Source organism: Lissotriton vulgaris, chromosome 3_1 (assembly GCF_964263255.1).
Source record: "Lissotriton vulgaris chromosome 3_1, aLisVul1.2, whole genome shotgun sequence".
NCBI classification, from domain to species: domain Eukaryota; kingdom Metazoa; phylum Chordata; class Amphibia; order Caudata; family Salamandridae; genus Lissotriton; species Lissotriton vulgaris.
This window is the reverse complement of record NC_141689.1, coordinates 336,675,301-336,687,395: the sequence shown is the minus strand read 5'-3', so window position 1 is coordinate 336,687,395 and position 12,095 is coordinate 336,675,301. Positions and strand designations below refer to the sequence as shown.

General features: G+C 47.8%; 1 protein-coding gene across 2 annotated transcripts in view; it reads right to left on the bottom strand.

Moving 5' to 3' along the window:
- NIPBL (NIPBL cohesin loading factor) overlaps nucleotides 1-12,095 on the bottom strand; it is a 1,086,041-nt gene that overhangs the window by 21,605 nt on the left and 1,052,341 nt on the right. For both annotated transcript variants that reach the window (XM_086960544.1, XM_086960543.1), the window contains exon 37: nucleotides 2,184-2,375. In XM_086960544.1, coding sequence (XP_086816670.1) covers nucleotides 2,184-2,375 — 192 coding nt within the window. The remainder of the gene's footprint in view (nucleotides 1-2,183; nucleotides 2,376-12,095) is intronic.

Genomic DNA, 12,095 nt, shown 5'->3' with positions numbered 1-12,095 from the left:
GGTCTGCCACCGCACCCTAGTGCAACGCCTCAGCAATATCGGAATCCAAGAGAAGGCACTAGAGTGGATCATCTCATTCCTCGCCGGAAGAACCCAGAGAGTCCGCCTCCCCCCGTTCAGATCCGAAGCCACCGAAGTCATCTGCGGCGTACCACAAGGATCATCACTCAGCCCAACCCTCTTCAACGTCTACATGAGCCCCCTCGCAGACATCGCACGCTAACACAACCTCAACATCATCTCCTATGCCGACGATACCCAGCTGATCCTCTCCCTCACCAACGACCCCCCCACCGCCAGAGCTAGCCTACACGAGGGGATGAAAGACGTCGCCGAGTGGATGAAGAACAGCCGCCTGAAACTGAACTCAGACAACTCATTCTGGGATCATCGCCCTCCGCCAGGGACGATTCCTGGTGGCCCCCTGCCCTGGGCACCAGTCCCATACCTACAGACCATGCACGCAACCTTGGCTTCATCCTGGACTCCTCCCTCTCGATGACCAGACAAGTCAACGCCGTCTCCTCATCATGCTTCAACACCCTGCGCATGCTCCGCAAGATTGTCACCCAGGCACTCGTCACCAGCCGACTGGACTACGGGAACACCCTCTACACCGGAACCACAGCCAAACTTCAAAAAAGACTCCAACGCATCCAGAACGCCTCCGCACGACTCATCCTGGACATCCCACGACACAGCCACATTTCCGGCCACCTGAGAGACCTGCACTGGCTCCCCATCAGCAAGAGAATCATGTTCAGGCTCCTCGCCCACGCACACAAGGCTCTCCACGACCTGGGCTCAAAGTACCTCAACGACCGCCTGACCTTCTACACGCCCACACGCCAGCTACGATCAACCAGCCACGCCCTCGCCTCCGTACCACGCATCCGCCGAGCCACCGCTGGAGGAAGATCCTTCTCCTACCTTGCAGCCAAAACTTGGAACTCCCTCCCCATCCACCTTCGGCTGACCAAGGAACACCTATCCTTCAGGAAGCAGCTCAAGACCTGGCTGTTCGAGCAGTGACGTAACCCTCTCCCCCAGTGCCTTGAGACACTCTTGGGTGAGTAGCGCGCTTTACAAATGCATTGATTGATTGATTGTAATTCAGGTTCAAATTTATTCCTGTTCACTGGAAACTCTCATACAGCCGACACGTGTTTCGTCGTATATCGGAATGTAACCCACAACTTTTTCAAGGCTGTACAATTTGAAAAAAAGAGTGGATGTAGCAGCTCCTGCAGGCTTTTCATTTAGAGTGTGCACTACGTCTCAGGCAAGATTAAGTGTCTAACTGGCATTTTGGGGTGTGTCAATTAGTCATAGGATAGGCACTGCAAATAGACAAAATGTATCTCCAAACAAATTAATGAGAACTAATGCCATAGAACGAAACAAGTGGTTTTTCAAAAATCAAACAAACATAAATAAGCCAAGATACATGAAAAGCAGAAATCTAGCGATTCAAATATGCTAACTGCACAAAGTGGAAAAATGAGTCACAGCTGTGGATAAGGTGATCAGTTTAGAAAGTTTGAAAAAATTAGAGTTTTCTTTTGTTGTGCAAAACGTATCCCCACCATCTCTAACATGTTGTCATGTTAAAACTGAATTAAGTAAATTTGGAAAATGTTAGCTCTACATTATCATTTCAATGCTACTTCAAAAGAAGATCTCAAAATAAAAAAATGGGAGCTATGCATGTTCATGTGACAATCTCTTGTAAAGCTTACTGGAATTTACACCTAAGAAATGTTATTCTCATATCAGTGAAGATTCCATGCCTATCCAAGCTTATATTTCTACTCTCAGTGCACATCAACCTTTATTAGAGGGTAACCTAAGCTAATTTGATCCAGAAAACAGACTGGAGTAACAATATTATTTGTAACTAACATGGTAGAACTTGAAAAAGGATTACTTTATACTTTCATGAAAAATACGAACATTTCACAATGAAGGAGTGTATAGCTTATGTAGCACAGAAGTAGAAGCTATGAAAAGTGGTGTATTGAAGTGGCCAGCATTCCCAAAGTCTAGGCCTAGACATTGCTAACACACAACATGTTTTAACTGGAATACATTTTGGTGTCCTGAGAATTAACTACAGCAAATTAAGCATAAAAATCCGTTCAATTTCACCTCTACCACCCTTAAACATTAGGTGTACTCCTTACCCCTGCAGTGCCTCCTGTTTTATCTTCTCCCTCGCTCTCCTCATCTTCTGTTTCAGGTGGAGCTGCATTGGGTTTAGGACTGCCTCCTCCAAGAAGAGAGGTAATTGCTTTGTTACGAATATCTGTACTTGCAGATACCTCGCCTTCCTCTTCCTCTTCATCAGGATCCAGATGTTCCATTAGTAGTTTGAACTATCAATGAGAAAATAAACAATGTAAACAATAAATAATGTATTATACGCTTAAAATGACTGCCTGCGTGTAGGAGAGTAGGGTCTGCAATCCTATGGTCACCCCAGATTTTTGCTTTTTGCTTCACTGGTTTACGACTTTCCCTGGCTGTGGGCCTGCTAATCAGACCCACAGCCTAGCTGTTCTCTTTCTAAATTGACATACATGTACCTTAGGTGCATTTACCAATTGGTATTGGGTCACTCTTGTAAGTCCTTGTACAGTGTACCATAGGTACCCAGGGCATAAGTGTACCCAAGGCCTACCAGGGGCTGCAGCATGTATTGTGCCACCCCTGGCTGGCCATCTAAACAGACACAACTGGCTGGTAACACAGCTGGGGCAAGGTGGTGTAATCACCCTTTGCTTCAGATATAGTATACCTATATCTAACCCTAAAATGGACACATATACTCCTATAAGTCACTCCTATGGCAGGCCTTATCAATCCTGAAGGCAGAGTGCTTGGAATTATGTGAGATGGTGCTCTAGCATGAGCTGAGCCTGTCTGCAGCTTTCGGAACCATGTCCTTATAGCTATTCCATGATAACGCTATACCATATAATCTTAAGTGCATTATAATCCTCGCGGTTATTGCTAACTTTGGCATAGCATTATCAAAACATGTCGTGTAAGGTGTCATACGCTTTGGAATACTACCCCCTCACCAGTTCTGGCGACGGGGGTAGCATTCCACCCTTCTAGAGGGATAAGACATGTAAGCAACTTGAACCCCGGTTAAAGTTAAGCCGAGCCTCAGCATCACAAAATGGATGCTGCTGCCACAGACACAAGTCTGACCTCCTGCTGCTGGGAGTCCTTCCAGCAATGGAGGCCTGGACAAAGGATTTCCTGCCTGGGGAGGTGCTAGCACCACCCCAGACAGGACTTTGTGTATCCAGATAGGCAGGGCTGAAAGGAATGAGACATGCCTGGGGCACACAAGGTGTCCCTGTGTATACCCCGGTTCAAACCAGTTGCTGGGGCACTCCAGCCCCAGCTCTGGCGCGAAACCGGACACAGGATATGGGGTGTAACCACCCCCCTTCCTGGTCCCACCCATGGGAGGGACCTAGTCACAGTATAGCCCCCTTTAGGAGAATAAAGGTAGGATCTGGTCCCATTCCAAATTAGATTATCCTGAATTGAAACTACAAAGAAGAAACTCTGGACTTCGACGTTCTGCTCCACAGAAGACTGAAGAAAATCTCCCTTGTGGCCAAGGAATGACCACCCTGCACCATCAAGCGTCCTAGCGGTTCACTCTGTCGTCCTTCCTGGTGGAACCTGACTTCAGAGCCCGTCGAGACCCGGACTTCCACACCTCTCCGACCTCAACCCACATCTGCAGCACAGCTGAGATCCGTGGGTGCGACGAGACAAGTGGGACCGGCCATCTTGGAGAAACTGCACTTCGCTTCCAGCATGACTTATGAGGCATCCTCGAGTAAGTGCTTTGGGGATTGAGAAGCCCCAGCCCCGAGCAGCTCCTGCACCGAAGACCAGCCCTCCAGCATCCACGAGATCTGCGTGGGGCCCTTTTGCTTGGTTGCTGCTCGACGCGTTGTCTGGTCACTTGCCGGCTGGCTAGTGGCCTCCTAGACGTCAATCCTTGAAATCCACACCGCTGGTCTGGTTGCTCCAGACTGGCTCTTGCTTCCCTGCAAAGAAGAAGCACCCCGGACCCACCTGGCCCGCACCAGACACCATCTTCACTCACCGCGTGGGTTGCCTTTGCCAAGGCCTGTTGACTCCGGATCAGACACCGCGACAGCGAGAGCCTGCGGGGGACAGCTCATGCCTCCATCCTGGTCGTCGAAGACACCTCCTGGTCCACGTGGCTGCAGAGTCAAGTGTCCACTCTTCACCTGTTCGCGACAACAGCATCTGGTTCCTTCCTGGTTCCACTCCGGTCACTGGCTACTGACTGTGAACATTGTCCCCTCTGCTTTCAGGTCTCCATCTTCCTCGATCCGCCCTTGGATCACTCCGGACATCTTCCTCCAGGTCGCCTGCAGCATCTTTCTTCAAGGCTCCATTGACTTCAACGCGGAAACCCGACACTTTCACACCTATGCACCCGCAGCTAGTGGGTGAGGTAACGAGAGCATTTCGGTGCTCATAGGTAGATTGACTCTCCTAGTGTCCAGGTATCCTGTAGTTTTAGTCGTGACCAGTCGGACCTGTCCTTATTGACCTATTTTGTAACTTGTTCGTGTCCATTGACTTTGTACCGCATCTCGCGTGTGAGTTCACACTCTGCACACGCGTTCCGTGGGCCTCCTGCTCCTTACCTAAAGTTAGGGTAGTGTAGTCCCAGTGATCCTACAGCCTCTGGGCATCTTCATTTCTTCTATCGTTCACCTTATAACATTTACTTAGTATATGGTTTGTTGTGTCCCTAGGGCACCATTGTAATTTGTGCAACTTACTGTATTTTTCTTAAGAGTCTTGTTATGTGCTTAGCCCTCTGATCTCATAAAGAGTTCAGAGGAGTTTGTTAGTAATAACTATATTGTTTATTTTTATAACAACCTGTGTGGTGTCATTTCATCTGGTATTCAAGGGGTTATATGTGGTAAAACAGCTGGCTTCACATGCCAAAAGAGTTTAGCCTAAAGACTGCTTTGTCCATGCTACCATTAGGATAGCTGGTCTATAAGGTTGACTTACAACCAATCACCATAACGGTTGTTTGGACTGATACAAGGCGATCACTATAACTAGTGAGCATCATATATCAGGCAGACTTCTCACACAGCATATCGTTGGAATCATTCTAAAACGATCAAAGTAACTAAAAGGGAAAAGCTAAATTTAATTGGCATAACCAATGACTGTAGGATGCTGGCTCTGTATATACTATATCAAAGTAAGGTATAGTGTGCAGAGACCAGTGAATCGCCAGATGGTCTGTGCTAGTTGTGACAGCTGGAGTGAGTGTGACCCCCCCCCGTTTTTATAAGTAGTATATTGTTGTCATGTTGTCTGTACGGATCAGGACAGCTTTGCCTACTGGATGAAGTTGAGACGCTTTAAGTGCTATAAAAATCGCTGGCAGCTCTAGAGGTTTTTTTGTGAAGCTGTTTTTGCTGCTGGCTCCACATGCCTTGAATCCTAGGCGTCTGGAGATGAGCTCCCCAACCAGATATGCCGGTGTGTTGGATGGCTGTAGATGGGACTTCTAACAGTTTTACTGTGAATCCAAAATCATGGAGCAACTGCACTATTTTGTGAGTGTGACAGACAGCTTTCTTGCGAGCTGGCTTTTGAGAGCCAGTCGTCCAGATATGAGAAGACGTGAATGTGTTGTCATCGAAGGTGAGCTGTGGTGAAAACTCTGGGTGCGGTAGTTACTCCAAATGGGAGCACCTTGAACCGATAGTGCTGGCCTGCTACCACAAACTGGAGGTATTTGCTGTGAGCAAGATGTATTGCGATATGGAAATAGGAATCCTTGAAGTCCAGAGGGGACAGAAAGTCACCTTGTTAAAGGAGCGGAGCACTTGCTGGAGAGTCACCATGTGAAAGCGGTCCTTCGGAATGTATAGATTTAGTTTTCTGACAGGCCTGAGAGCGCCGTCCTTTTGGGGAATTAAGAAGTACAGGGGGTATACCCCGGTCCCTTGATATTTTAATGGGACTCGTTCTATAGCTCCTTTCTCCAACAGGGAGAGAACATCTTTTTTAAGAAGGGTAAGATGTTCCAGTGACATTGCATGTGATCTTGGAAGAATGTTGCGGGGAGTGTCTAAGTTCCGTGCAGAAACCATATTGGATAATTTGTAAAACCCATTTGTCTGAGGTGATGGTGTTCCAGACAGGAGTGGAATGATCGGGGGTAGCGGAAGGAAGTCACTGTTTGTTATTTGCGGGGACGTGCATGTGGAGTTGCCCCTGCCTCTTCCCTTACCATTGTTTCCTCTAAAACCTCCTCTAAAACATCCTCTTGATGGGGGCGATTAGTTGTTGCACCCTTGTAAGAGGAGGAGGGATTTTCTGTGGTAATATTTTTGCAGCCATCCCTGTAAAAGAAGCGCAGAAAGGAACCCCTACTTGCAGGTAACTAAAGCCCCCATGGACTTTGCAACCTCAGTGTCTTCATTTTTTCTAGTGAGATGTCAACTGCTGGACCAAAGAGGTGTTCCTTATCAAAAGGCTGATAGAGAATGGAGGCCTGTACCTCAGGTTTGAAACCTGAAATTCTTAACCATGCTGGTCTACATAGCAGTACACTGGTGTTTACTGAGCGAGCTGCTTTATCTGCAGCATCTAATGCACACTTGATGGAGGTATTGGTGATAAGTTTGCCCTCCTGGATTAGATAATTTGCCTTAGATTTGTGCTCATCAGGCAGAAATTGCATACGTTTTTCTAGCTCATCGTAATGAGCCCTATCATATCTGGCTAGCAAAGCCTGAGCATTAGCAATGCGTCCGTGATTAGCTGCTTGTGAGGTTACACTTTTGCCAAAGGCATCAATTAACTTGGACTCCTTATCAGGAGGAGGGCCTCACCTGTGGTCTGTGAGTTAGCTCTTTTGCGGGCATAAGACACCACAAGAGAATCTAAGGGCAGCTGACCCTTGATGTAGTCAATAGGTGCTGGCTTATATTTCTTCTCAACTTTGGGCGTGATGATTCTTGCCCTTACGGGATCTTTAAATATATGTTAAGCATGGTTAGCGTATGTTTTCTGAGTGGAGATTAATGTCTCAAACAAGAAGTACTACTCTAAAGCCTTCTTATGTAGTTCCACCCCATGGTAATGAGCAGTCCTATTAAGAAGCTCAATGTAGCCTATATTGTTGTCATGTGGTGATGGCCTGGACAGGTATAAGTCAGGGTCAGTATCTATGTGTGGATCAGTATCATAATCCCTACAAGGGGCAACATCTTGTGGCCTATCCTCATCTCCATCCCCTTTATCATGTGGGTCGGGTGATGGTGGTGAATTAGTGGGTGTGATGAGTAACTGAGGATTAGTAGGGGAAGGAGGTGGCACATAAGGTGGTGAAGGGTTTGTACCCACATTGCTTTTCTTCAGTGGCATGTGTTGCTCATTCTGTTGGCCAATTTCCTTTTTTCAGGCAATTTGGCATGAATATGTGCAGTATCTGGATTAATAACCATTTTTTTTTCGTTTCGGATCGGAAGGTGGAACATCGGACCTAGGCTCTTTTGTTGGAGTCTTTTTATCTTTACTTGCAGCATTTGGCGTTGAAAGTTTAGACTCCTAACTCTTTGGTAGCAAAGATTTAGGCTTCAACAAAGATGGAACATGGACCAGGACTTGTTTGGATTTCTGCGTAGAAGATTGACTGGGCGCTGGAATGGGGCCGACTCGAGCTGGAAGGATTTTCTTTGTGTTTCGGTGCCGGGCCCGCAGGCGGGGTTCTCGATACGTTTTTTCAGTGATGACCTTGACCTACAGGCAGAGGAAGGACCAGAGCCTTTTTTATGTCTTTAGTTGTTGGGGCAACGGGGTTTCTGTACTCACAGTAAGCCGACCCGGTGTAACTTGCTCCTCCTGGAGACTGGGGTACCTTGAAGAGGCACGGTTTGCAGGTAAGTGCCCGTGGTTTCAGGGCACAGACCTGGGGTTAAGATCAGCACAGGGGCGGGTGGAAGGGAGCAAAAGGAAGCACCAAAGCTACACCACCAGTGTCACAGTGTTACAGAATCAGCATCAGGTGCACCATGCGTTTCAATGGGGAATTTCGATCGCACAAAGAAGCAGCAGGCTCGGGCCAGGTGGCTGGATGAAGGTAACCACTGGCCGGGCTTGTAAGTTGGAGAGTTGATGGACATCTGGGCACCGCCGGCTGGGATTAGTGAAGGATTTACGTTACCGGATGCGGTCGGGGGGACCCTTCAGGTTGAAGCTCAGTGACTTTGTGGGGTCCAGGAGAGGTTAGCCACAGATGGAGACGAGGTCAGGATTGCTGGGGAGCCTTCACAGTACAGGTAAGCCACTTGAACTCGGGCTGTGGGTGTTTGGTGCAGAGTGGGCAGGGGTTGCAGATCCGCCTGGAATCGGAATCCTTGAAGACAGTTTCTTTCTGGACGGGCCGCTGAACTCGGGTGATCTGGTCTAGTCTGCAGAATGGCAGTCTTCCTGGGGTTCTCGGAAGTCGCTGGTCACAGGACATGCGCAGTCTTCTTTGCAGGGTCTTTGAGCAGGAGACAGGCCAGAAGGTAAGTAACCTGTTCATCTGATAGAGACAGCTAGCTGCAGATTCCTTACCTTAGAACAGATACCCAAGCAATACCATCCCCAGAGAAGGGTATGTGGGCAAGTTTAGACCAGGAAGTTCTGCAGGACAGAGTGGCCAAAAATACCATCCATGCAGACTTAACTGTCCAGGCGATATTGCTTAGTGAGCGTGTGCAGTGACGCTGCTTGACAAATGTCAAGGACTGGACCACGCTGCAATGCAGTGGTCTCCGCTTTAGTACTGGTGGAATGAGCTCTTAAACCGTCCAGAGGCTGTTGCTTGGCCGGAGCGTAGCAAAATTTTATGCAGAGGTAACCCATCGAGATATTGTCCTTTTTGGCACCGCACAACCTTTCTTTGATCCAGCGCACCCCACGAAGAGTTGATAATTCACCTGGAACTCTTTAGTGCAGTCAAAGTAGAATGACAAATCGCCTTTGGGGTCCAGACGGTGGAGCAGTTGCGTAGAGGATCGAACGGAGCACACATCTGGACGGTGAGAACCAAGGAATATGCTACTTACCAGTATGCATCTGTTCTTGGCATGTAGGGCTGCTGACATTCATATATTGTGCATAGATCGCCGCCTAGTGTTGGGTCCAGATGATTGCACTTGTTGTCTAGGAAGAGTTTTCGAAGTATCACGAGATAGGTGACTCCTCCCTTGGACTACAGTGCGCATGGGCATCCTCTCCATCCACAGATTGTTTTTCGCCATTGTGGCAGAGACGGAGATGGCCATGCCAGAGAGAATGCTGCAGCTGCTACAGGCACCGGGGCGGAGGGCCCTCTGATATGAATGTCAGCAGCCCTACATGCCAAGAACAGATGCATACTGGTAAGTAGCATATTCCGTTCGAGGCATGTGGGCTGCTGAATTCATATCTTGTGCATAGACTGTATAGCAGTATCTCCTCTTGCGGTGGCTACCTGTGCCAGCTGCAGCAGTTTGAAAAAGAGTTTTGAGAACAGCCTGGCCTACAGCAGCTTGCTGTTTTGTTTGTACATCTACATGTTAATGTTTTGTGAAAGTGTGTATGGTGGACAATGTGGCTGCCTTACAGATGTCTTCAAGAGGAATATTTCCTAGGAAAGCCATGGATGCCCCCATTTTCCTAGTGGAGTGTGCTCTTGGGGGGACGGTTAAAGTGCGTTTTTACTTCTAGTGTGTGCAGTGCTCTCTCAGCTACTGACTGTGGATTTTGAAAGAACACTGGCAGTTCTATTGATTGGTTGATATGGAAATTGGATACAACCTTATGCATGAATTTAGGGTTTGTTCTAAGAACCACCCTGTTGGCGTGTACCTGCATGAAAGGTTCTTGATATGTAAGCGCTTGTAATTCACTCACTCTTCTGAGTGAGGTGATGGGCACTAGAAAAGCAACTTTCCACGTTAGGAATTGCATTTCGCAAAAATGTAAAGGTTCGAAAGGAGGGCCCATGAGTCTGGTAGGCACTATATTGAGATTTCAGACTGGGGCAGGGGGGGTGCCTAGGGGGAATCACCCTTTTTAGACCCTCCATGAAAGCTTTGATTGCTGGTATTCCAAACAATGAAAGGTGTTGTCTGTTTTGAAGGTATGCTGCAATGGCAGCACGGTGTAGCCGTATTGAAGAGTATGCTTATATCTTTGTTGGTGCAGCAGGTTACATATAATGTTTTTTATTGATGCGTCTAATGGATTGATTTGGTTATTGTTGCAGTAAATAACAAATCTTTTCCATTTAGCTGCATAGCACGCTCGTGTGGTTGGTCTTCTTGCCTCCTTAATGATATTCATGCAATCTGGGGGCAAGTTAAGATATCCAAACTCTAAGACGAGGCGCAAGGTGCAGTCTTGGATGAGGAACTACTGAGAGTTCTAGGAACGTTGTGTACCAAGGTTGTCTCGCCCATGTGGGAGCAACTAGGATTAGTGTGAGGGAGTGTTGCCGCAGTTTACGTGCTACGAGCGGGATCAGTGGTGCTGGGGGAAAAAGAGTACGCAAATCTGCCTGACCAGTTCATCCATATCGCATTGCCCTGTGACAATGGATGTGGGAACTTGGCGGCAAAGTATTGGCATTTTGAGTTTTCTTTTGTGGCGAAAAGGTCTATTTCTGGGTGACCCCACTCCTCGAAGAATGGTTGGAGGACCTGTGGGTGAATCTCCCATTCGTGTAATTGCTGGCAGGTCGGCAACTTGGTTGTCTTTCCCTGGAAGGTGTTCTGCTAGGAGAAAAATGTTTTTTGGAATCGTCCATTCCAGATGCTCTGTGCCAGATGGGACAGCTGTGGAGAGTGCGTTCCTCCCTGTTTCTGGATATAGTACATTGCGGTCATGTTGTCCGTCCGGATCAACATCGTCTTGCTGTACAAGTATTTCTGAAATGCTTTCAGGGCTAGGAATATCGCTAGCAACTCTAGTTGGTTGATATGCAGCCTTTTCTGATTGTTTGTCCAGAGGCCCTGTACCGTGTATTGAAGGAGATGGGCTCCCCAGCCTGTCAGTGATGCGTCCGCTGTTAGTACTAGTTGTGGAACCGGCTCTTGGAACAGTCGTCCCTTGGAAAGGTTTTGTGCACTGCAGAGAGTTGTGAGTGTGACTGTCTACCAACACTAGGTCTTTTAGTTGCCCTTGAGTCTGGTTTCATTGCCGTGCTAGGCATTCCTGTAATGTGCGCATTTATAGTCTGGCATGGGGGACAATGAATATGCAGGAGGCCATCATGCCTATGAGCTGCATAAAGACTTGAGCTGGGAGAAAGTGTTGTGGCTGGAATTTTCGAATGAGTGTCTGCATACTGGCTATCCTTGTTGAGTTTGGATACGCCTTTGCCACCGAGGTGTTTATGGTGGCTCCCAGGTACTGCTGTATGTGGGACGGTTGCAGATGTGATTTTGTGTGGTTGATTGCGAATCCCAAGCTGTGTAACAGCTGGATTGTTTGAGACGTGTGTTCTGCACATTGTTGGTACGATTTTGCTTGTCTAAGCCAATCGTCCAGGTAAGGGTACACATGGACGTGCTGCCTCCTGAGATGTGCTGCCACGGTCGCTTAGCATTTTGTAAACACTCTTGGAGCCGTGGTAACCCCAAAGGGCAAAACCTTGAATTGGTGGTGTTGACCTTCTATTGTGAAACTGAGGTATTTTCTGTGGGCAGGATGGATGGGTAGGTGGAAATACGCATCTTTGAGGTCCAGTGTTGCTAGGAAATCCCCCTGTTGTAGCAACGGGGGCACTTGTTGTAATGTGATCATATGAAAGTGCTCCGACAGTATGTATTGATTTAGGGGTCTGAGGTCCAATATTGGCCTGAGAGAGCCGTCCTTCTTGGGAATAAGGAAATATAGGGAGTAGACTCCCTTACCTTGCTGTTGGAAAGGGACTTGCTCTATGGCCCCCTTTTGTAGCATGCAGTTCACCTCTTGTTGTAATAGGGTGATGTGTTCTCTGGACATTGGACGATGTCTTGGTG